This window comes from Megalops cyprinoides, chromosome 2, assembly GCF_013368585.1.
Source record: "Megalops cyprinoides isolate fMegCyp1 chromosome 2, fMegCyp1.pri, whole genome shotgun sequence".
In the NCBI taxonomy this organism is placed as follows: Eukaryota; Metazoa; Chordata; class Actinopteri; order Elopiformes; family Megalopidae; genus Megalops; species Megalops cyprinoides.
In genome coordinates, this window is record NC_050584.1 from 31,229,026 (window position 1) to 31,251,926 (window position 22,901).

General features: G+C 43.1%; 1 protein-coding gene across 5 annotated transcripts in view; it reads right to left on the reverse strand.

Annotated features, from left to right (window-relative positions):
- Positions 1–22,901, reverse strand: part of LOC118773315 (transforming growth factor beta receptor type 3-like) — a 66,648-nt gene that overhangs the window by 5,569 nt on the left and 38,178 nt on the right. For all 5 annotated transcript variants that reach the window (XM_036522186.1, XM_036522188.1, XM_036522187.1 and 2 more), the window contains exons 5-14: positions 16,935–17,118; positions 14,831–14,993; positions 13,726–13,873; positions 10,524–10,713; positions 10,060–10,361; positions 8,230–8,385; positions 7,101–7,250; positions 6,244–6,423; positions 4,065–4,361; positions 2,615–2,741 (exon numbers count right to left, since the gene is read on the reverse strand). In XM_036522186.1, coding sequence (XP_036378079.1) covers positions 2,615–2,741; positions 4,065–4,361; positions 6,244–6,423; positions 7,101–7,250; positions 8,230–8,385; positions 10,060–10,361; positions 10,524–10,713; positions 13,726–13,873; positions 14,831–14,993; positions 16,935–17,118 — 1,897 coding nt within the window. The remainder of the gene's footprint in view (positions 1–2,614; positions 2,742–4,064; positions 4,362–6,243; positions 6,424–7,100; positions 7,251–8,229; positions 8,386–10,059; positions 10,362–10,523; positions 10,714–13,725; positions 13,874–14,830; positions 14,994–16,934; positions 17,119–22,901) is intronic.

The window sequence follows — 22,901 nt, forward strand, 5'->3', positions numbered from 1 at the left end:
GTTACATCAGGGAAGTAATGTTGGCCTTGATGCTCAATGTCCTTTTTAACATAACACTGTAGCTGTCTGAAATGCAAATATAACTTAAGACTTGACCCATTAGGAACTGTCTGCAGACTGAAGAGGAATGATGTGCAATCTTGACAGCTTCACACAAAGCAGTATGTAAGTGCACAGTACAATGTCCAGCTGTCAAGAGTGCGTGATTACTAGCTTTGTTTTCGGTTGAACAGGTAATTTGTACAAAAGAATCCATGAGGTAAAGGCACATCTCTTGTATTACATTAAGGATCAGCACACCCTTGAATTTCATCAGACACTATTGAGCAGTCTTAGAGCTTAGGATGGCATAGACAAGAACTTAAAAAAATGAACCAATTTACCATCAACTTCAGCCCTGTTTTTATTGGTGAGGTTTTTAGCAAGATGTGCATGATTCTGAAAATAAGAATATACTCTAATTATATCCAAATGTCCAATATGACATAAGTTTTGTATTGCTCAACCAAAGAGCTTGGGTCCAGGATAAGAGCACAATATCTGCTATTCTCAGAAAGAACACTTTGGTGGATGATGACAGACCCTCAAAAGAGCTCTCAGTCCCCCCCCCCCCCCATTGCTCCCTGCTTGGCTTGTTATGCAGGACAACGCCATGCTGAGCTGTCAACACTGCAGGCCGTGCAAGGATCAGTCGGGACAGGGGAAAGCCAGAGCGAAGCGCAAGATGCAACGTTTGAGCCGGAGCCATTGACATTAACCTGGGACTGTGGGCAGCACAGAATACCGTCACAGGAAAAACATGTGGAGACGAGAGATCAAGTCTCCACGTGATAAAGATCAAGGCTCTTGGTAACAACAGCAAACACGCTGGGAACCGCCTGAATGGGAGGCAGTGTCAAAGCTGTCCTTAAGGAACAAGAACAGAGCGCTGCTGGGGGATCAGAAAGGGGTTGTGGTGCAGGGCCCATGTGAAGGTCAAACCTTGTGCACTAAGGTTCATGAGGGACAGGATTGGCCATGTCCCTGCCAGCGCTGCGAAATCACATCCAAACACCCACTGCATGAGGGCATCAGGGTGCTTTATGGTCTTTTCCTCCTTTCCCACTTCCCAACATGCCAAGCTCTTCCAAAGGAGAGTGAAAACAGCGAGGTGCTTTCATATTCAGTTGGCTGTGGCCAGAGGACATGATCTTCATATGCTTGTTAACATTATCCTCCCACATTCAAAATGGTCACAATTTATTTGTATGTCGTCTACATCATTTACACCACTGGGTATTCACCAGTTCAAGTGGGGTAAACATACCCACCCCAAAAGCAGTTTCTCACTTGGGACTCAAACCCAAAAAACCAAGGCCCAGAGTCTGATACCTTTACCATGACTCTACAGTGCTATTCCTCTCAGAAGCTAGAAATCTCATTAAAGGAAACATGACCATACAGTATTTGGAGCTGAGTGCTTGTCACAGCTGTGTATTAAAAAATGGCATTTATCGACATTGTGGGATAATAAATTTACTCAGAGAGCAACGGCTCTAGGCCTGTGTGCTTTCTTGTGCACACACTGCCTGCAAATAGCTGTCTATGATTTGTAGATCAAAATGAACAGACTGGAATTCCCTTCAGGGCAGGACTTTGAGATCATGAAAGGCTGCCTGTTTTCTTTGCTATCTCAGCATAAGAGATGCCTTTGTATAATAAACACACTTTAAGCTGAAGGCCTTTTTTCATTACATTTATGGAATATCTGTATTTACGTAATTGATACCAGGGAAAGCAAACCCAAGAGAACTGGCACTAGCCAACACCAGCCCTTTGCATATGATAATTCTGCTCACTGCCATCCAGTCATGAAGACATGCTCTATTACTGTCATGTCTTGGGTACAGGTTCTTTTTTAGGACTGTTCAGTGCTGCCCTTGTAACCTTCATTACAAACAAAACAATAAATCTCACTTGCAACAACAAAACCAGAAGTGACAACAATAGAGTCAGATTCTGGACAATCAGACAAGCCATGATGAACTAGTATCTCCATTGTATTCACCTTGCCTCATGCATACACAGTGGTCAAAAAGTGCTTTGTGGTTGACATGGAAAATAAACATGAAACAAAGCTGACTCACAAGGATGTCTGTTCCCAGCTAGCATATGTGCACCAATGGGATGCCTCTGGAGACAGCATCCTATCTCAGTTCAGATCATAACTGGCAAAATGTGACACTTGTTCACCACTACTCCCTACTCCACCTCACTCTGGATGTGTGCTTGCCCAATGCCATGAACTCCATGGGGGGGGGGGGGGGGGGGGGGCACTCAGAGCAACTAAATGTAAAAAAAATCTTGGCCCCTTGATCCTCTGCTCATCCTTACATGTTAATAAGTCGGTATGGCAGGAATCAGGTCTAGGCCTCCCTAGTCTTTCTGCCCCATCTCCCCTGCTCTGACCAGATCCATATCTCACAATCCCCTGGCTCAAAGTGCATCGCACTGACATTTCTGAGGGTCTCTGGGAACCCCAGCCCAGATTCTGAGATCAGTTTTTTCATTGTCCCCCCCAAAGATAAGACATGATGGTTAAATTCTGCTGTTTGCTGGCTTACTGCTGGCTCACCTGGTGGCTCTGGGAGCTTCTGGTCAGACACCACCACCAGAGGTTTTGTGGAGGTCTTTGTGTTCATCATCATGGCCAGGATGACATCCACATTGACAGAGGTGCAGGCCTCATCTGGCTGTATACACTGCAGAGGGACCAGCTTTGGGTCAGAGTCTATACACTAGACTATGCATTATACACATCAGCATCAGCATCATTCATAATCTGCCTGCCATCGTGCTCTAAGTGCGGCCTGACAGTTTGATCTTGCACTCTAAACAACAAATTCACAGCAGGTAGGCCATGTTCATTTCAAACATGGGTTACCTTGAATCATCTGCATTTTGCAAATGGGGTCAATTTAAGGGATTAGTTTGTGAAATGTCTGATTAGTAATGTGAAATGTCCTTCTACATTACAGAACAAATGCTGTCCCATTATTGTGATCTCCTTGATTTGTGGAAACTAATAACTGTGCTGGAAACAAAGAATGACTGGTGGGAGTGGCTGCACTGCCCTTGCTCACTATAATTATGAACTGTCTGTTTCATATGAAGAGTTGAAGGATATACTGATTTAGTCCTAGCCAGATTTGTTTAAATTATATCTTGAGTAGCCCCAGCCCATCAGGCCAGCTGGTCAATTGTTCTCTGCTTCAAAGAATGATAACACAATGTTGAAATCTTAACATCCGTATTACTTAACCAGTTGACACATAGCTGGGTATATGTGTATTTGTATATCATTTGTATAATTTTGTACAAAGACTAATTACTGTCAGCACATTTACCCTGAAAAACATGTTCTGTCCATACAATTCATTATGTTATATTGTGTATGCAGGCAAAACTTTTTACCAAAAACCCACCAGTAAAAGGAACTTAATCTGTTTCAACTTCACTTAACTACACTGTAACCACACAAATAATTACATAGAAACCATATGCATTTTATATTATCTCATTTCTTTCCAAAGCATAACCTTTCCAAGCATTAAACAGGATACAGGCGTCTGGGTGATGGCTTTAACCTTAGGACACCCCTAAAGAAACATCTAACCTTAGTTATTCTTTCGACAAATAGGCATGTTTATTGTAAAATATGCTTTGTAAAAAACAGCATATAAATGAGTGAAAATGTTAAAGATGTCAAATGCTAACATGTGCTATAGCTTAACAGAGATTGAGGTAAAAGCTAAAAAAGACTGGGCTATAATATTGTTTTGTTCTTCAGGTGGTTACTTAGGAAACCTTCAGAGATTTATGCTTCCTTCTCAGTTTGAAAATGGATTGAAGTTGGCACCCAGAGCATGAAAGTCAGCATCAACTCTGGGAACTGAAATGCAAGCCTTGAGAACAGCTGGACCTGGACCGGAATACTTACCCTCTGAAAGGTGGTTGTTTGTGTAAAAGTATGGGTGTGGGGGGCAGGGGTGCTGTGGAGGGTGCAAAGGAAACGGAGCTCTCACCCCAGGCAAGCCTTGTCCATCTGAGTGTCTCTTTGTGCATGGGGACATCTCACAGTGCAGAAAGAGCAGGGACACGTTGAACTTCGACCTGAAGGTGAAGCTGAACCTCTTGCTGTCCATCTGTGCATGTGGAACAGGGAAGCCCACCCGCTGGGGGTAAAACTTGACCGAATCATCCGTGGGGCAGATGTTCTCAATGAGAGTATAGTCAGAAGGAATGTTGGGGTTGGAGTTGGATGAGATAAAGCATGTCTGGATCATAAAGCCAAGCTCTTGGTCAGCTTTAGTGATGGAAACCTACAGGAAACAAGACAAGGGAGAATGAAAAAAATTAAATACCTGGAGCAATAACAGGAGCAAGGTGTGATTCTAATGTAAGAGGAATGATTACTTTCATGAACACAATTGTAAAGATACACCTTTTTGAGTGCGTCATGAAAATGATGCAGCCTGGTAAGAACCAGACCTTATTGGGCTTTGCTGTTTTTCTGCTCCTAAATGTATCAATGTATGCTTTGATAAGGTATCGCTAGCGCTATGGCTAGCGCTGCCTTGAGTGCCACTTAATAAATGAGCAACGGAGGCTCTTCAAACAGGGGTGGAACTGTCCTTTGACCTCTCTTCAGTCTGGATTTGTTCTGTGCCATTGTCACATGGGCATTGGTACAGTTGTTATACCATTTGTAATCAATGTTATTCATATAGACACTACATAAATGATTGAAATTAGTGTTGTTCCTGTCATGTCCATCTCAGCTGCACCTGTGGCAGGACCAATGATAAATTTTAATACACAGCTCTTTTTTAATAGCAAATAACACATATAGCTGGCTACACATTAATTACTTTCATGCATACACCTGAAAATGTTTGCAGAAAACCCCCCACCTCAGAAGTCATTCTTATCAGTAGAGAGAATTACTGATGGGCCGATCAACTTTTTCCATGAAGGAAACCATGTCAGGGGAGAGCTATCACACAGTTCACTGTTCCAACAATCACAGATGTGATTTTATTGTCCCTTCAAAAGTTTAAAGATCATTGTGTGTGAAAACCACAAGGCATTTCCTCATACCACCATCCTTGCATTCTCTCTTCCTCTCTGTGAAAAACATGAGCTGCACACATGTTCGCCAAGCATGGTGACGCGATCCTAGGGCCTACAAACCGATTGCTTGCCTGGATCGAGTTGTGGCTACCACCCGCATCCCCGTCCATGCTATGAAACACCGCACTGTGCTGCCAGCTCCTCTTATGGACCATACACTGCAGTAAATCCTGTGCCTGGACAAGACATTTAGAACAACAGCTATGGCACATGGAAGAGGAACCACACATAAATTTGGGTTGCTGTCTCAGTGCACCGTAGACAGCTGGCTTCTTCAGAATGCTCTACGAATGGTCAAGAGCTTCAAAGAGTAATGGGAGAACAGCCAGATGTGGCACCCAGTGCAATATTTTTGTGAGCCCACAATGTTATGCAACTGTCATCCTCTCAAACCATTCATCACCTGTTCAAAGAGGTCAGTGGGATGGAATCAGGCTTCTCTTAGTGAGCTCCCTGATTGTATTCTCAGGAGTGTCAGCTGCATTCTGCACAGACACAAAAATGTTGAACTCTCCCTGGAATCCTAACATTACCTCTGTGCAACAGGGCACAGCCAAAAAAGGTTAAGGAGGGACAGATGGGACATTAAATCTAAAAGAACCCTCTACATCCTGGAAAGTACCTGACCAAACAGGCCCATTTCTGTGAGTCAAGGTGACTGAACTCCAGAGCAAATGTTTATTTCCGCACCTTTTTGCAGTCATTTTTGTTTTGGAACAAAATTTCATTCAGATAGATACTACATAGACATGTGCTCGCACACACACAGACACACACACGCACACACACGCACACACACGCACACGCACGCACACGCACGCACACGCACACGCACGCACACACACGCACGCACACACACGCACACACACGCATACCAATTCATACCACTTTTTCTCTCTAATCCCATATCAATTCTAGTGCAGTGAAAACTACTTCAGTTTGCACATATAACTCCTTGTCAAGTGACCTTATCATCTGGAGGGACCAGTCACATATAAGCTTGAGCTTTTTTTCGTGGAATAAATATATGGTCTTGCATTGTTACGCCTATAGATCTGTGCTTTGTTTTACCTCCACAAAGATAGGCTTGTTCTCAGAGGTTGTGAGGAAGGCCTGGGGGGCAGGGTAGTAGAAGAGGTCAGTGCTGTACAGCTCCATACTGAAGGTCACGTTGTTCACCTGGTCCTTTCCAGGGCCAGCTCTGGGAAACGGGCCAGAGGGATCCTGGTTCTTTCTGTAGGTGCAGTTAAACTGAGGAGAGAACCAGTGAAGCTGTAAGAACAGAGTGGCAGCACAACTCCTGCACAAAGCAACTGCCACATCATGTAGTGGAATTACCCAACTCAATAAGGAGACTGTAAGTTTCAGGACCTATAGGAGAGGGAGAAGGGGATAACACTGCACTGGACTTAAATCCATGAGGAAAGAGTGGCAGCATTCCATCACTGGGTCAAGTGAAGTTCAGGAGACAGACATTACGGAGAGGCGCTGAGAGTTCAACCCTTGGTCACAGTGAATCACCCATTAGCACTTTACTGGCACTGAGAGACACTGGGGGACAGGGTGTAAGAACTCTCAGCATCTGGACAGGATTCAGATACACCGGCAAGGCATTTGCCATACCTCTCTCGCTCACCACTAGAAGGATATACCAATAGCATTGCTCTAATTTACATAGCTATTAATAGCTATCAATATATGTCCCACCCTTGAAGTCAATATCTGCTTCCCCTCCACTACAGAACACAGAAAGATGTGCTGAATTTTGCAAAAGCATCCATGACTGTGGAAAACAGAACCACACAGTCATGTCATTGTACTGATCATAGACAGACTGGAAACTATTTAAGTTAACAAAACGTTTAAAAATTTTGAGAAGACTTGATTAGGTTTTGTCTAACATGTTGGTTGGCTGTAGAGAGACCTACCATGACTGACGGCCAGGGTCCCACAGGTTCCAGGAATGCCCTCTCCATGCCCTCTGTGTCCATTGGGAAACTCATGTCTCCTGACTCCATGTCCTCATAATCCAGAGGCCAACCACTCCCATCCTTTGACTCAGAGGAGGTAATGATTACCTGCCAATGATAACAGAGAAGATCAAAACCTTTTCAGACAACAGCAATGTAACCCAGGCAGCCTGATAGCCCAGGTTAGATATATCCTGGCAATAGTGTCTGATTTGCCACATTTTGCTCGAGCAACTTCTCTTGAGCTAATCCACTCATTTAGGTATAAAACAAAGCAGATATGAATCAATGGATGAATGTCATACATCTTAAATAATTCATGAGATATGTGCCAAACTATTTGGAAACAGATGAGCTGTTAATACATGGGGACATCTAGCAGTTGACACACCATCAAGGCGACTCCATGAGACATATTTTTCAATTCCTCATAAAAAGCACAGAGAAACATCACAATGTTAGAGACAGAGACAGTAATTCCTCTGTTTAAATTTTAGAGTTGTATAGGGTTAACTAGATGGGTTATAAGTACTTGAGAAAACAGGATGAGCGAGAGAATACGATAAAGGGCGTGTTGTGCTCCTCCATTCCAGTTGGCGGTGAATTATCACTTGCAGAACTGTCCAGAATTGTGTACATTCATTCAAAGGCAGAATCACAGGAATCGGATTACACCTGAGTGAATATGGTCTTGTGACAGCCCCTGAGTTTTAGTCAAGAAAATTAAAATGAATTTACTTTGGCCTTTAGAGGCTTATGTTAATGTTAGCGTTGAGCCCAATGAATAGGAAAAACAACACTAATGTGGAAGTGCACTGGCTGCGCTTTCTAATTAAAATAAATATGGCTTGGCCTCTGACAGCGATATTAATGACTGCCTCCAGCCCACAGGAGTTTGAGAGAAAGCAATCTAGCCTTGCACATGAATTACACAAATAACCTTTTATCTTAAAAATAACATGTCAATAATGACATGGCCAAAAAAGGAATAAGAGTAGGTCAGAGTTAGCCATGCCTAAAATTCAGGTGTACATCCAGTCATACCAGGGAAATGACTCCTCCACCAGTTCGGTTGATCTCTACTCACTGAGTTGAAATAGATGATTACAGGACTTGGACGGAAAGGGTATCTGACAGTCTGGCAGCCAGTCAGCGGGGTCTCCAGGATGTAATGAGTGGTGTTAGACATTGCTGTACAGGCAGGGTCCTGAAGGGTGAGGATGCCTCCTCTGTACCCTTTTGCCTTTAAGTAGAGATGAGGTAGTCAGTCTTCAAGCAAGTTAAAATACACACATGCACACTGCCACATTACTTAGCCATCCGTCCACTCACTAAGATGAAACTCCTATTTCTGACAGGGCACAGGCAAGGACTCAGGCGCGGACCACAAGAACTCCAGAGTCCAGGCGTTTATTAAAATCGCAGAACACGCAGGCAGTCCAAAACAGGCAGGGTCAAAATACCAGGAAGGCAGTCCAAACACGGACAGGAATCAAAGCCGGGGACAGGCAGGGTCAAACCAGGTAGTCAGGAAGATCAGGTGAACAAGGCAGGACAGCAGGCAGGAGCAAGGTCGAAGAGCAGGCAGGGTCGATGCAGGGAATAGCGATCAGGCAGAAAACACAGCAGGAACGAGACAGGTAAAGGCACACTGCAACAAACGGGCAACAAGACAGAGACAAGCAGGGTAGATATAGGGCTGGGCTGATGAGGAGATGGGAAGCAGGTGTGTAAGCAGGCAGGAGGGGATGATCGGGTGGGCGGAGACAGGGCAGAGAGTGGGGCAGGGCTAGAACACAAGGAAAACAAAAGCACATGGACAGGGAAAAACAAAACACAATAGCTAGGGGGCGGGAGCACTGACAATTTCAGTGTATTGATTGTCACAATGAATGAGGCAAATTTAAAGGCAGATTTTGCAGTTAAATTTCAATAATAAATTCCAAGGCAATGTTACAGATCCTCATAGCTAGTGCAACAATGCCTCAGATTTAAATTAAAAGTCCAGGTAAATCCACTTTGATAGAGTTGCTGCTTCACGCACAGACATGTCACTTCTACAATATATGCAAATCTGGTGTGGGAATTTAGTCAAAATGTCCACACAGCCTCTAAACATAATTTACAGACATCAAAAAATTAGCTGCTACTTTTCTCATAAATTGGCTGTAAGACAGGGGTTGGTACAATCCAAAACCAAAACTGCTAATAAGACTGGGGTTGATGTAAAGTGTGTTCTCATGCTATACAGGTCCCAGTACAACAGCAAACAATACATGTCTTTGGAACTGCCCAATCCTGCATAAAACTATTTTCATATTGTGTGAAGGTTTCACTGAACTGTAATGTGGTCTCTTGCACTCTGAATTTGCTTGGTGCCCACTGTAATGCAGACAGCCTGGGAGAAATTACAATCTGGAGATAAACGTTCTAATTACTGTTGAGAGAGGGGAGCCTGAATCTCCCTTCATACATGTGGCTTTTCTAGTCATTGGATGTTAAGTACCTATTGGTCAGAGACACTCTGAGCCAGTCACTCAGAGCCAGTTACTCAGCTTTGGCCTACCTGCGCTTCTCAGTCTTCAATATAATTGAAAACTAGCAAAATTTCCCAGCTGAAAATGTTATTAATCACTTCAGAGTGGTAGCAGCTTGATTTGTAAACTAAAAGTACAAGTACAAAGGTAAAAACATGGTAGTAGTTAAAAATAAACAAATGTGCTTTGTAAGCACAGCTGTGCAAGGACAAATCTACCTGAAATGCACAAAGCACAACACTCAAGAGCTGCATGTAAAAAAATTGTGCAGTGATTGGAGTTGACCTCCTGACTGAACACCACTGGGAAAGTGATCACGTACTGACCACTGTGCCTGGCCAAGGAGCATGAGGTTTCACCTCACAGCAGTTCTCTCTCACCTGTAGACTCTCCTTGGTCACGCTCACCACCATACGGTGCTCTTCGCACTGCACACTTAAGCCGACGTTTAGCATGCCCTGCTGCTCCTCAGGCTCCCCGCCCAACCATGGCCGTTCCGCTGGCAGGGGGGGCAGGGACAGGTAGGGCAGTCCCTGGTCCAGGGGTGTACTGGCCTGGGAGAAGGGAAAGGGCAGGCTGGGGCCTAGGCGTGGGGAGGAGCTCCCTGACCCCGGGTGCAGGTTGGAGTTGTGCAAGACGGCCAAATCTGGGGGAAAAGCACTATCCAAAAGATCCGCCACATCTGCAAAATGAAGAGCCACCATCAAAACCTCATTCTGCCTGACAGACATCTTGCAGACAAAAAAGCAGAAGAGCAGGCTCCGTTTCCATATCTCCATCCACCTGTGACTCTAACGCTGTCATGTGAGAGGCTATGAAGGCCACAAGGCTGAGCAAATCATACCCGGCTCCCTCGGGCGCAGGTTGAACTGGTTGGCCACAGGTGTGGTGGTGAAGGAGGTGACCGGACTATAGCCATGCCCCTCAGCCCACTGGATCAGAGCCTGGGACCCAGAGGGCAAGAGGTGTTTTGGTGTCTTGGAAACTTGCATCAGCCTCTCTGTGTCATAACCCAGGCTAACGCTGTCGGAGGTCTGAGATGCAGGAAACAGTAGAGTGGACACTTACATGCAGCAGTCAATATTGTGGGTCATTCAAATGAAAAACGTTCTGATTCTGATGTATACTGAACATGGTGTAAAATTGCAGAGAACAAAAAGTCATTCATTCTTTGTAAAAATCTGCTTGTACTATTCTAACTGGTTGAAAATGTTCTTCAGTTTGTGGAGTCTAACTGAGGTAATTGGCACTAAGGTTGGTTGAAGCAGTTCACTTCAGCTCGAACTTTCAGTTGATATGAGAAGTGGCGGTTACTTGTGGTTTGGTGCAGTTTTGTTACCACTTCAACATCATTTTCTGCGAAATGAACAGTTATCTCTGATGTTTAATTGTAAGTTGGTGCAGTTATTTACACACATAGAAAAATATCTTTTTCATCTTTACCAGTGGTGCAGAGAGTGGGATCTACATGCCAAATGGTACACGTACCACACCACCACATAAAAAGTATCATTATTCATTGCTTGCCACACTGGCTTCACAAATAACATGATCTAAACAAGCCACATTATTTCCACTGAAGCTGCCAACATTTACCAAAAATTAGCCATTCTGCTGAAATTTCATTTCAAACCACAAATTGTGGTGTACCGGTCAATATGGGTCAGGGTCAAATGAGTTTTATTTATTATTAATGAGTCTAGTCCTCTCCATGGTAACAATGCTCAGCACAGTAGTGGAGGAAGAAAATTCATAATCAATGGTGGGACACAAATGAGTTCCACATTAGTTCTCCACTCTTTCTGCTCCTGATGTGAGCAAATGCTAATCCTTTCCCACAGCCATTTCCCACCATTCTGCACTGTGGCCAATCTTCCAGCAGTGGCAAAGCTTTGATTTTATGAGGCTATCATATCACACACACAGCTGACATTCCATAGTACAGTCTGACATAGGCTGGCCTACACACTGGTACTGTCATAGGCATAGAAAAACACAAAAGTATATATACCCACACACACATACATCTATACATACATACACAAAATTCAATGATTCATATGAAAAGGCAAAAAAGATTCCCCCACACCCCCACACAAAAATCAACTGCCAGCTCCTTCTGGATGTAGACACCCACTTATATATAAATCCAATAATCTCAAAAATGCCAGTTATCTACAGTAGCAGCTGCAGAGAGGTTTTTTAAGTAGAAGCAATTGACTCTTTTTCCACTTTTCACAACATGATGGCAAAGCTCTTCAAGAGCTTCTCCAAGGCAGCCTATAATATTGTCGGAAATATCACTTTTCCCACGCTACACAGAGTGCATGTGGATCCGACAACACTGCTGAGTGTCACTCATTGGTTGGGATCTGCACTGGGAGTCTCAGTTCTGGAAGCTGAGCTTGGAGCATATTGCCCAGAGCATAAACCCCCTGGGTTCCAGCACATGCATCTAGCTGCTATGCCCCACCCTGCTGTTGCCATAGCATAGCTGACCTAAATGATCTTGTGTGGCAACATGGTACATGTGCAAGTAGGTCTCACAGGCAGAACTGCACTGTCACGGCTGGCAACAAACACAAATAGTAATTGAACCGCTTAATAAGCGCTGCCCCTTCTCTGAGACTGAAAGCAGAGTTCTGCCCAATGTCTCTGAGGGAGGTGAACAGAGGCCCCATGGGACTGTGGGAGTGAGACATGCAGGGGAAGCCAGCACAGGGGCCAGTAAGCATTTCACACTCAACCTCTGGACACTCTCAAGTACACTGTCAGACGCGGCCCTAAACTTAATGGCTTGCAAGCAATTAACCTTTCCTCGTGAACTGAATAATTAGTTGCCTTCTAGATACTGAGCCGTCAGAACGGTGAGGACTGTGCTGACTGCTAAATTTCTGCTACTCTAAGTGACCTGGCTGCTTCATTTAGTGACAGAGAGAGCTGTGTCTTTTAATAGCCATTCAGCTACAAATCCACAAAACACACATACACAAACATACACTGATGATGTGGACATCAAAATACCTGCATGTCAAATTGTCAAAGCAGCCAATGGAGTGAGTCAACGATAACTTGACTTGATGACTGCTAAAATAAAAATATAACGGGGTGGGTATTTTAAGTACCTTATGCAAATATTCTTGGGGTTATGTTGTCATATCTTACATAACAAATTAACAATGTCCCAACTTCATAAGATTCTATCGTGTGTGCTACCTAATTTACTTAACAGCCAAAATGACTCTCACACTCTTAAATGACTATAATGAAAAAAATGCTGCTTCACGCTTGAGAACAGATTATTATCATTAATTTTGTATGCCAGAAATATCATAAATGTCAGAAAAGTTTCATGACAACTGATTTGTTATTCTACCTAATTCTCCTTTTGAAGCTTTTGAAAGTTGTACTGACAGGAGAACCTGACATATAAATGGGTTCCCGTGGAAAAAAGGGCAAAGGAAAAACAAAATAAAGCTTTTTTTTTTCCTGAACTGAAAGACTCAGCGGGAACATTGCACAGCACTCTGGTCCAGAGTCTGAAAAACAAGCTGGAGTGTGCTTGGAGCCAGCAGTGTTCATAACTCATGGTTTGACGGATGACGAATGAGTTCAGCTGAGTACACAAGAAAAATAATCTGGCAACTTTGGCCTTTGTAAAGTCTGTGCACTCCCCCACCACCCTCCACACACACACTTTTTTAATTTGGTGAAAAGACCCGGGTTGTCACACGACATTTCACAGTGCCCACTTCCTTACAGCAGTCAGACACCAGGTACAGCTTCATGGCTTTCAAATGTGACCAACCTGTAGGTGAGAGCTGTCATGTAAAGCAGTACCATGTGGATGCTAATATACTGGTGGTATTTGTCTGCTTGCCTGACGGTGTATCTATCTGTCTGTCTCCACAGAGTAAGTGCCTTGATAATAATTGGCAGGGAAGAATAAGAAACAAAAACATTGAATAACACAGGCATCAGTGTTTGGAGTTTAAACAAGCCCCCAACACAGAAAGGTCATACGAAGTGCTTGCAGTGCCACGCACCAGGATGTCTAGCTTGCCTACAATGCGGTGGGACTTGATCACCCAGTTGACAGACTTCTCACACTTGAGCAGGAGTACCAGGTCACGGTGCAGGTGCCCATCCACATCCAGGGGCCGGATGTCCACAACCACGTCCACCTGGAATGCACTGTTTTCAAATGAGGGTGAAAGAAGGAGTGAAAGAAAGAGCATGAGAGAGAAAACCATAAAACACTGGATTGCACTGTGCATTTATCAAACTTCTTCCATACTATCATGTCTCCCATGTCTAGCCAACTGATTAATAAGCTGGATGTCATCCCAAGAAAAGAGTACATGCGCACAGCAGACCGCTTACTGCTACAGCCCAAAAACGCTGCTTTTATCCAACACAGCCACCACATTCCCTCTGTGCCAGTGTCATAGAGCATGTTTTTTGAGCTGAGTCTCTTCTGAGACCCCTCAGGCAGTTACAGTCTTCAGCTTCAGTGTGAGAAAGAGGTGGGGTGGGAACAAGGTATCCCCCATGTCCAAAGTTAAAATATTGCTGTTCATGTTACTGTCCAGAATGTGAACCCAAGGTTTCAAAGGATCTGACACAGAGATTTCAACATTTTTTCACACATCGCTGAACCATGAGTCTAGAGATTTGACCAGAGAGGAGCCCCCCAAACACGTCATACAACTGACATAACTGCTAAGACAGTTCACAAACATTCACCACACAAACTGGAACTCCTGAAATGTGCTCTGGATAAACTATATTATTGGAGTGGGAGGTGTCTGGATTTGTCATATCCAAGGAGCTCAAACATAAAGATTTTCAAATTGGAGAGGAGCAGCAACATTGTTCTCCAAATTTGTGTTTCAAATTTTTAGCCTGTAATTGTTATTCAAACCTGAAATTATGTCAAAGAATTGCCTCCAGCTATTTAAATAAATGGTTTGCTTGTAAAATGTACAAGAACAAGAATGTAAAATAACACATTTTAGGCTTGGATCAGTGACACTAGCAAGACTGCAGGAGGTTTCACAGCTCTGGGTTCAGTTAAGACTAAGGTCCACACATCTCCCAAGACTCCTGATCAGGTCTGGAAAAAAATTTTGGTTCTGATGGTCAGCTCACCTGCTGGAGTTGGGGGCCTGTAGCTCGATGATATGAACTTCTTTATCTTGGGTGGGGCCTGATAGGACACACCCCTTTGATGGCTGTGGCTGCACGTAGCTAGCCAGGTAGTTCAGGGACAAGAACTTTTTGTCGATCTTGCATGTGTCAGAAAACACAGGATCTAAAAGAATTTGGTGTCAGTGTTACCACTCAGCCAGCACTTGGTGGAAGCCCTTAGGGCTGTAATGCTTAAGGACATCTGGAAAAAAAAACTTGGAATTACCTTTTAAATTGACAAATCCTGATAAAGAAACTACTCAACGCTTCAAGACCAGATTCCCAGAATTCAAACCCACAGAACTCTGTCAGGACCATGATGATCTAACCTTTACTTGACAAAAGCCAGCCCGGAAGTTAAAGCGGGAGTCTGAATTGTTTCATAGATAAAAACATACATAGTTGCCCATACTATCCAAAAATTTTTATAATGACCTCTATAATTCCATACATTTCTAAAGTACCTGAGAACCATGATATACCTAAACATGGCAGACCACAGTAATATGCACACATACTGTAGTGCTAAAATACAATTGAGAAACAGCCACTGTGTTTAAGAACATGATTATGCTTTATAGCTTCATAGCATTATTATGCTTTCTATAGTTATTTAAGTTAATCATTGCCATAAACACAAACCAGCAACCTCTTTGTTCTTTTACAGAACACGAAACTTATGCCTGCCTTTTCCAACTCAGAGAAAACAGACGGTAGGTGCTTCCTTATTAGCTGCGTCTGTTCCTGAAGAGAGAACAACACATTATGTATACATTTAGAGGATGGCACCTTTCCTTCTACACCTTCCTGGCTGATCTGGATTCAAGCAAAAATCTTGTGAATGGTGCTGCCTTAGAAAAAATCTGATATCTGTCTTGTTGTAGGCATAACACAGGGTTTCGACTAGTCTCATTGGTCAATCCACACCATGGAACCAAAAGATTGGAGTGATGGAGAGACATGAGGGTGCCATGACTGGCCCTTTGTGAAGCACATTTGCAGATCAATCCTTCCTTGTCCCCAAAGAGCATGCTACATCTTCTCCTTCACATCAAACAACGCCTCTGCTCTCTCTCTGCTATCAGGAGCCCTGGAGCATGGGGTGCTCCATATGCTTCACCTTACTCCCGACAGCGTGCTTGCCCTAATCTAGAAACAGCTTACATTTGCTAGTACAATATAGTGCACTCCACAGTTTGTTATAAAATCCACACAAATGTGGTCTTCCCTAGGTATGAAGTGGGTAAAGGCCCTTCCATTCAATTTTATGACATTTTGAGATTAAAGAATGGAATAGCAAGGAATCAGACTTTCTTTACCTCAGCTGTTTTCTTTGAAAACAAGCCTCTTTCCCTCTGTGGCAAATATAATTTAGCTAAAGGCAAAGGAGCCCATATTACTAAGTTTGATTAAATGGGGCTGTTGTTTGAGTTCAATAACACCACACTTGCTGGCATTTTGCTGGCAAAATCTTATCCATCTGCCTGGCCGCCTCTCTCCCATCTCTTTCTCTTTGCATCAGCCTGTAATAAGTAAGCCTGATGGCTCGCCCAGACACAGATCTACACAGAGCAGCTATCCACCACCTCTTGAAAAATCTTTATACACATTTCCATCAGTAAACTATACCTCACTCCATTGCTTTTGGGCACCTTGTCAAAGAGAAGCGTGACATGCTAGCTAGCTGAAAGCATAATGAGAGAGAGAGAGCGAGAGAGAGAGAGAGAGAGAGAGGGCAAAGTCTCTGTTTTCCTTACTATGGATTTGAAGGATAGCCGGCAGAACCCAAAAGGTGCGTTCTGTCTATTTCTCAAAATTTGCTTTATTACTTTAGTGCCTACAACCATGGGAAACTGTCACTGGTCTTCAGTGAGAATGAATTATTGAGTGTGGATAAGGGGTTACTCCGACATAAGGTCTGTGATGTGTTACATAAATACACACCTTGTGGGATCTGTGCAAAATTCTCCCCAGGCATCTCAATGGCCATGTGGGGCCAGTGGTGGGGCCAGCAGGAGCCAGTTTCCCAACTTTCCCACAAGCTTTCCCAGCAAGGCCCACATACCTTCACCAACTTTGATGTAGACGTCCTGGGCAACCTTGAGCTCGGAGAAGGAGGTGACAGCATGGTACTTCTTTTGAGCCCAAGTCAGGAGGTGCTCATTGCCATAGGGGAGGGTCTCCTTCCGGACCTCACAGAAAAGGGAGAAATTCCCTGACTCAAACTGGATCTCCGAGCCCTCTGATACCTAGCCAGGGCAAAAAAAAACAAGAAACCGTTACCACTATTGTAAATCAGCCCCAAGAGATCGCATTTTCCTTTCATTTTTGAATTGGTGTAGGCAGTTGGAGGGAGACATTAATCACAGCAGTAACCCGCCCTAACAACAGCAATGACTGCTGGCAGATGTATAAAACTGACCAGTCTCCTCATTGGCCTGTATGGCCCTTTCATCTTCAGAGCCTCCAACAATGACCCCTCCTCTAAGGTAGGGCTGGGTGGTATAGCCGTCACGATATATCGAATAGCTATTTTTAGTGCAATAACAGCTATCCCCAGTATGTGGCATTAGGTTTCTTCCCGTATTTTTTTCCCTTTAGTCATACTTGATGTGGGGGCACACCTCCAGTTTTCCGAGGCCATGTGAAATGCTTCCAGGGGAAAAAAATGCCACTCGTATCTATTCAATATTGATATCACAGCAACAGCACTATGCTGCTTCCATGTGGTAGATAGAAAAAGATGGCTACAAAGATAAAAAGTGTTTTTCAAAGCTAATAGGTAAGTTAACCAACATATAGATACAAGTGATATTTTTCTGCCTTGGAAGCATTTCACTGAACTTTGGAGGTGTGCACCTGAGCAATGCTGATTGTGGTTTATTAACACATACCCAAATTCACAATGCCTTACTGCAAGGTGATATTTTTAATGGTGAGCCAGTGTTTTCCTGATCAAATCTTGCTCTAGAATTAGGGTTGAAAATTATAAGATGAGTGACATCCACATTAATTGCAGCATCAGCATTCTATCAACATGTTCCTGTAGGTTTACAGGTACCATGTAGGTAGTTGACTGCCATAGAAAAAAGACTAACATGTCAGAAACTCTAATAGTAAACCTCTGGCTATGCTAAAAATGTATATTTCACACTCTATCTTATTCATTGCTTCAAAGCAGCCTGAAATGTTCACACATGGTCATCTTACATAATACAGTATTGAGTCTCCAATGTGCAGGCAACGCAATAGTAAGTGTCATCAGAAACACCACATACTCAAAATGGCCAGCTCTGTACTGGTCCACATCTCACAGACAACACACCCACAGACCCTTCATATTCATTTAGTTTAAGTGATAAAACACGTACAGCTCATCTGCAGCACAGTGAACACACTGCCGCAAAGAGCACACATTGGAAAACCACACTGCTACAGTCCTTTTTCACCTCTGTATGTACGCTCAGCCTACACAGTCTAACGTCAAAGCCAGCCAGCTGTCAGCCAATGTATGTGCATATGTGCACATGTACCCTGTGCATACACTCACAAAACAATGGTTAAATTATCTACAGCTTCGATGCATATGATTCTGGATTTTGAATACTAATTGACAACTCTATAACTCAATGTCCAAGCCTGACAAGAATGGGGCGTACATGAAAACACAGCTATGAAAATGCCAGAGAGTAAAAAAATAGTTATGAGATGTAGACTAAAAAATGGGGTCTTAAAATGTGTGCAAGACTCTGGATGAAGTTTGTTCTTTGGCAGGGGCACTTGGCTAGGGCCTCCTCTTTGGCTCCTAACAAGGCTTAACCCATTGCTTTACTTCAGAGAGATAAATGTTTGCATGAGTTGTGAAACCCACTGTACACAGCACAGCACCAGCACAGGGTCTACACAGCCTACCTGATTATATTTCCCATCTTGTTTTTTCCCCTCTTATCATATCTTACAACATGAGCCGTGTGTTCAATGAGAAACATCAAATTCATCAAATTCTCCTTAATGGTGAGTTCAGTCCCTAAAGTTAAATCCATTTAATTACACACACCTCCGTTCTGTAGTTGCACTCTGCATTCACTCTGCGCTCTGCATGCAATTTTGGATTCTGCATAGCAACTTTGGGCATACAGTGAAATAAAGAAGCTCACGACCAGGAACAAAACCTCACAACCCCGAAGCCTGAAGTCTAAATCATGCTCTATGTGCCACATCTGCCTTGGTGTGGAACATCTGCCCAACCTTTGGCTGATCCCCTTGGTGTTCCTGGAACTCTCGTCAACGGCAATAAAAAGAGATAACAAAACACAGCTTTAGGCAGACCTTTATTTAGCATTATCACATTCTGTCATGGGGAGGGGGAGAAAGCCCAGGGACACACAGCACATACCACACTTCAGTGCCTTGAAGTGTCTGAAAACCACAGCTTGTTGGGCATGAGGTGAGGGGTCGAGTTTTTATAGGATCCCCAGCCAAACACCGCAAATTTATACATTTAATTGCAGGAATAAGACTGTAATTAGTCTAGAACAATTGGAAAGAAAAGCCTCAAAAACTCTGGGCCTTGTTTTTCATTTGAAACCTCAAGAATTTAAAATGTAAATGTGAGAGGGGAGTCTACACTCACTCTGGGGTTCCTTCTTGAACTCAGACCTGTTTGCTGAAGCGGTATTACGTCTATCTTCACCCCATGTCAGTTTAACAGAGGAGCAGATGGGTCATAATTATTTAACAGTACTAAATACCATAAAATGGGGTGTGTAATGTTTACATTAGGACTTGAAAGCTCATGGAAAAACGCATTATTCCCATACAGTTTAACTGCAACAACACTCTAATACACCATGCAAAAGAAATATGACATCCTCCTAAAACCTAAAGCAAAGAAAATGCTTTTGCTCCCAGAAAGCATTGCAGAACTATTCCTGTCACTTAACATGATGTTGCTGTGTAGATGCACAATGGTGATTCACAATACTAACTAAACACACTTGCCACTATTCTTGTTAATCCATTATACAAAGAAGGTCCAGCTTCCAAGTTCGCAATTTAAAGCATGAAAGAAAAGCTGCTGGTTCCACCCCGACAGTTTTAAACCCTGACAATGTATTGATTGGACATACAGTGCGGAGCATCTGAAAATCAGCTTTTTTATATGCCATGTAGCTGTTATGTCCAACCAAAAACTTTGCAATACTTAGTAAAAGGGTTATAAAACTTACTCCAGGGAACTTTCAAGCTCCTAGTTTGTTCATGGACTGTCAAACACCCCTCTTCAAACTGACACAGAAATGTTGTGAACACATTCCCTCTAGAGATGAGAATGGAAAAAGTTGCACCAACAGAGCAGCTCATGTGAGCATACTTCTTACAGCATTGTGGAGGAGTCTCCCGATGTGCTCTGAGGTTTATGATTGCCTCTATAAGGAAAACAGGTACATACTCCTGACTCTGCTTAGAGCAGCGGTAACTGTATAGTTCTTTGCAATGACTCATGTTCCTCTTTCACTGGGCAAAGATGGAGAGCAAAGGCAAGAGACAGCACACTACAGTGAACTTTCTTAACAACAGGTTATTCCCAGATAAATAAATCTTACCTTACCCCCTTCTGGCAGCAAATAGCTCCAGACAGAGATTAGTTTTGGACTAGTTCTGGGATATGAACTAATATCCAACAAATTCATGTGGGGCCACTGCCAGTTTTAAGATTACTTCAGTAAGTGAATGCCAAGAAAATGTGTAAGGTTGTTTTGAGCTCATCAATACTGGATGCTCCTTTTAAAGCAAATTTTGTTTTTTGTTAAATATTTGGTTAATACTGCTATTCCTGACTTGTTTTATATCACAAATCAAACACAGAAATACAGGCCCAAAACACATCCTTGTCACATGTGACAAAGTCTGCACTGGACCTGCACAGATCCATATACTTCTATGTTACCTGGTTGGGCTGAGATGACAGATAGGAAATGGGATGAGCCATTCACATCATTTACCTTTTAATGAGTTTGTACCATGACAAAAACGTTGAGAAGGTGTTTCTGTTTTGGGTTGGTATGAGACATGAAGGAAGGTAGAAACAAGAATATTTAATGCAAGAGAACATCATATAAAACTGGCATTTTTGTTCCCTTCAGATCTGCAATATAACAATGATTATATTGCTGGCCCACACTACGGAGGTGGCAGCATAATTTATGATCCAGGGCACACAACACAGCAGAAGGTTAATGTAATTAATAACCCAGAAAAAAAGCAAAAAATTTCAAGCAACATTTTCAACACATAGAGTAATCTTTGCATGGTCTCTACAAGAAGCTTCATAATATCTGCAGTAGCCAGTCACTAAAGTGCAGGAGAGTTGGCAGAACACATCTAAAAAAGACCAAACTTTCACTTCTTGTGCATCACACCATTTTTCTTCTCAAGTCAAAAACAACATCTGCCTGCTGCCCAGCTACCTGCACAGCCCAGGGCTTTTGAAAAGCACAATTTAATGTAGTTTCCTGGTGTACCCACGTAACAGTGTCCACATAATAATACCATGTGCGCAGAATGCAGAGGGAGAGCTGCCAAAAGCTTTATATCACTTATCAGTGTTGTAATCTTGGGCTGCTCACTAAGCAACACAATTTGGCTGAAGGAGCACAAATATTTCATTAAGAAATTACATGACATTGCTAAAGGCAGGAGCAAATGGCAACTGTATTCTTAAGTTAATAAAGGCATGCACTGCAGAAATTAATGTGGTAAATGTGTTTGAGGAAAATTTGATTCACTTGGGCTAGATAGCTAGCATGGACCTGGCAGTACACATGCTTGTGTGCCTGTATAATGGCAAAAAAATGTTGTATATAAAACAACACCATCTGTCTACCCAACACAGCCTATCTCTGGCTTATCTAGCCTAACCTATCTCTGTCAAAAACTAATACTGGCCCACTATGTATTCAATTGCCAATCAGAGAAACTTTCCCTGTTGATCCAACAGTAATAAAAACAGAAACGTGGCTCCAAAGAGCAGCAAATGCTAAAGAACAAACATTCTTTACAGTGTACCTCAGTTATACAAGTTCAAAGTCTTTTTTCCAAGATTACGATGTCACGATGAACCTGGCATGATAACCCAACATTATAAACCCAGTATAAACTCAGTTCCAAACTGCAATGACTTGAAAATGTCTGTTCCTTAATTTTAATTGGAGTAAATGAAATTAGATTGGAGCCATTTTCAAAATGACCATGTTCTGTAAAACATCCTCTCTCATGCTTTCATTACCCTGGCGAGCAGCCTAGCTGAGCAACACAGAACGCTCCAGACCTTGTTTTACAGTAAACTGTACTGATGGAGAATTTTAAGCACATGGGTGTAGACGGCCAATACCAACAGTCTGTGCACAAACCCTAAACCTGATCCAGACTCAGCCCATGTGTGAATCCGGGCCCTGCCACACGATGATGAGGATCCACAGGAAATGAGGGCAGGCAGGACTGTTTTGGGACTAATTTGCCACAGGAAATTGGCCTTCTGATGAGAGTAAGAGCCCAAGAGATCTGGCTGCAAGTTCCTGCGCCAAGTGCTAAGACCTAACAGAAGGCATCCTGATGACATTCTAAATAGGTATGTTTCATCCTGTTTGCTTCGTCTGCTCTGCTCGGTGCGAACAAGGGGAAGTAGGAATGGCTGTCTTATATCTCCATTTGCCAGCTTGGACCGCACTGTTGCATTATTTCAGGTTGATTAGCAACTGCAGGCTCACTGTCATTACAAAGTCTATACCTGCTGATAGAGCAAGCATGCTGTTCATAGACATATTTTCTACTGAAGCCCAGAAGCCAAAGAGAGTGCAGCACTCCCCACAATGCAAGAGGCAGAGCAAGCAGATCATCTGAGGCCAACACAGCACTGGCAATGGAAGGTATTGGATGTCTTCTCTTACATTACGCTGTCTTTTTATTCTGCATTAGGGCTTCACAGTGGCATGTTAATGAGGTGTCCCAGTGGAACATACCTGAGATGTGCAAA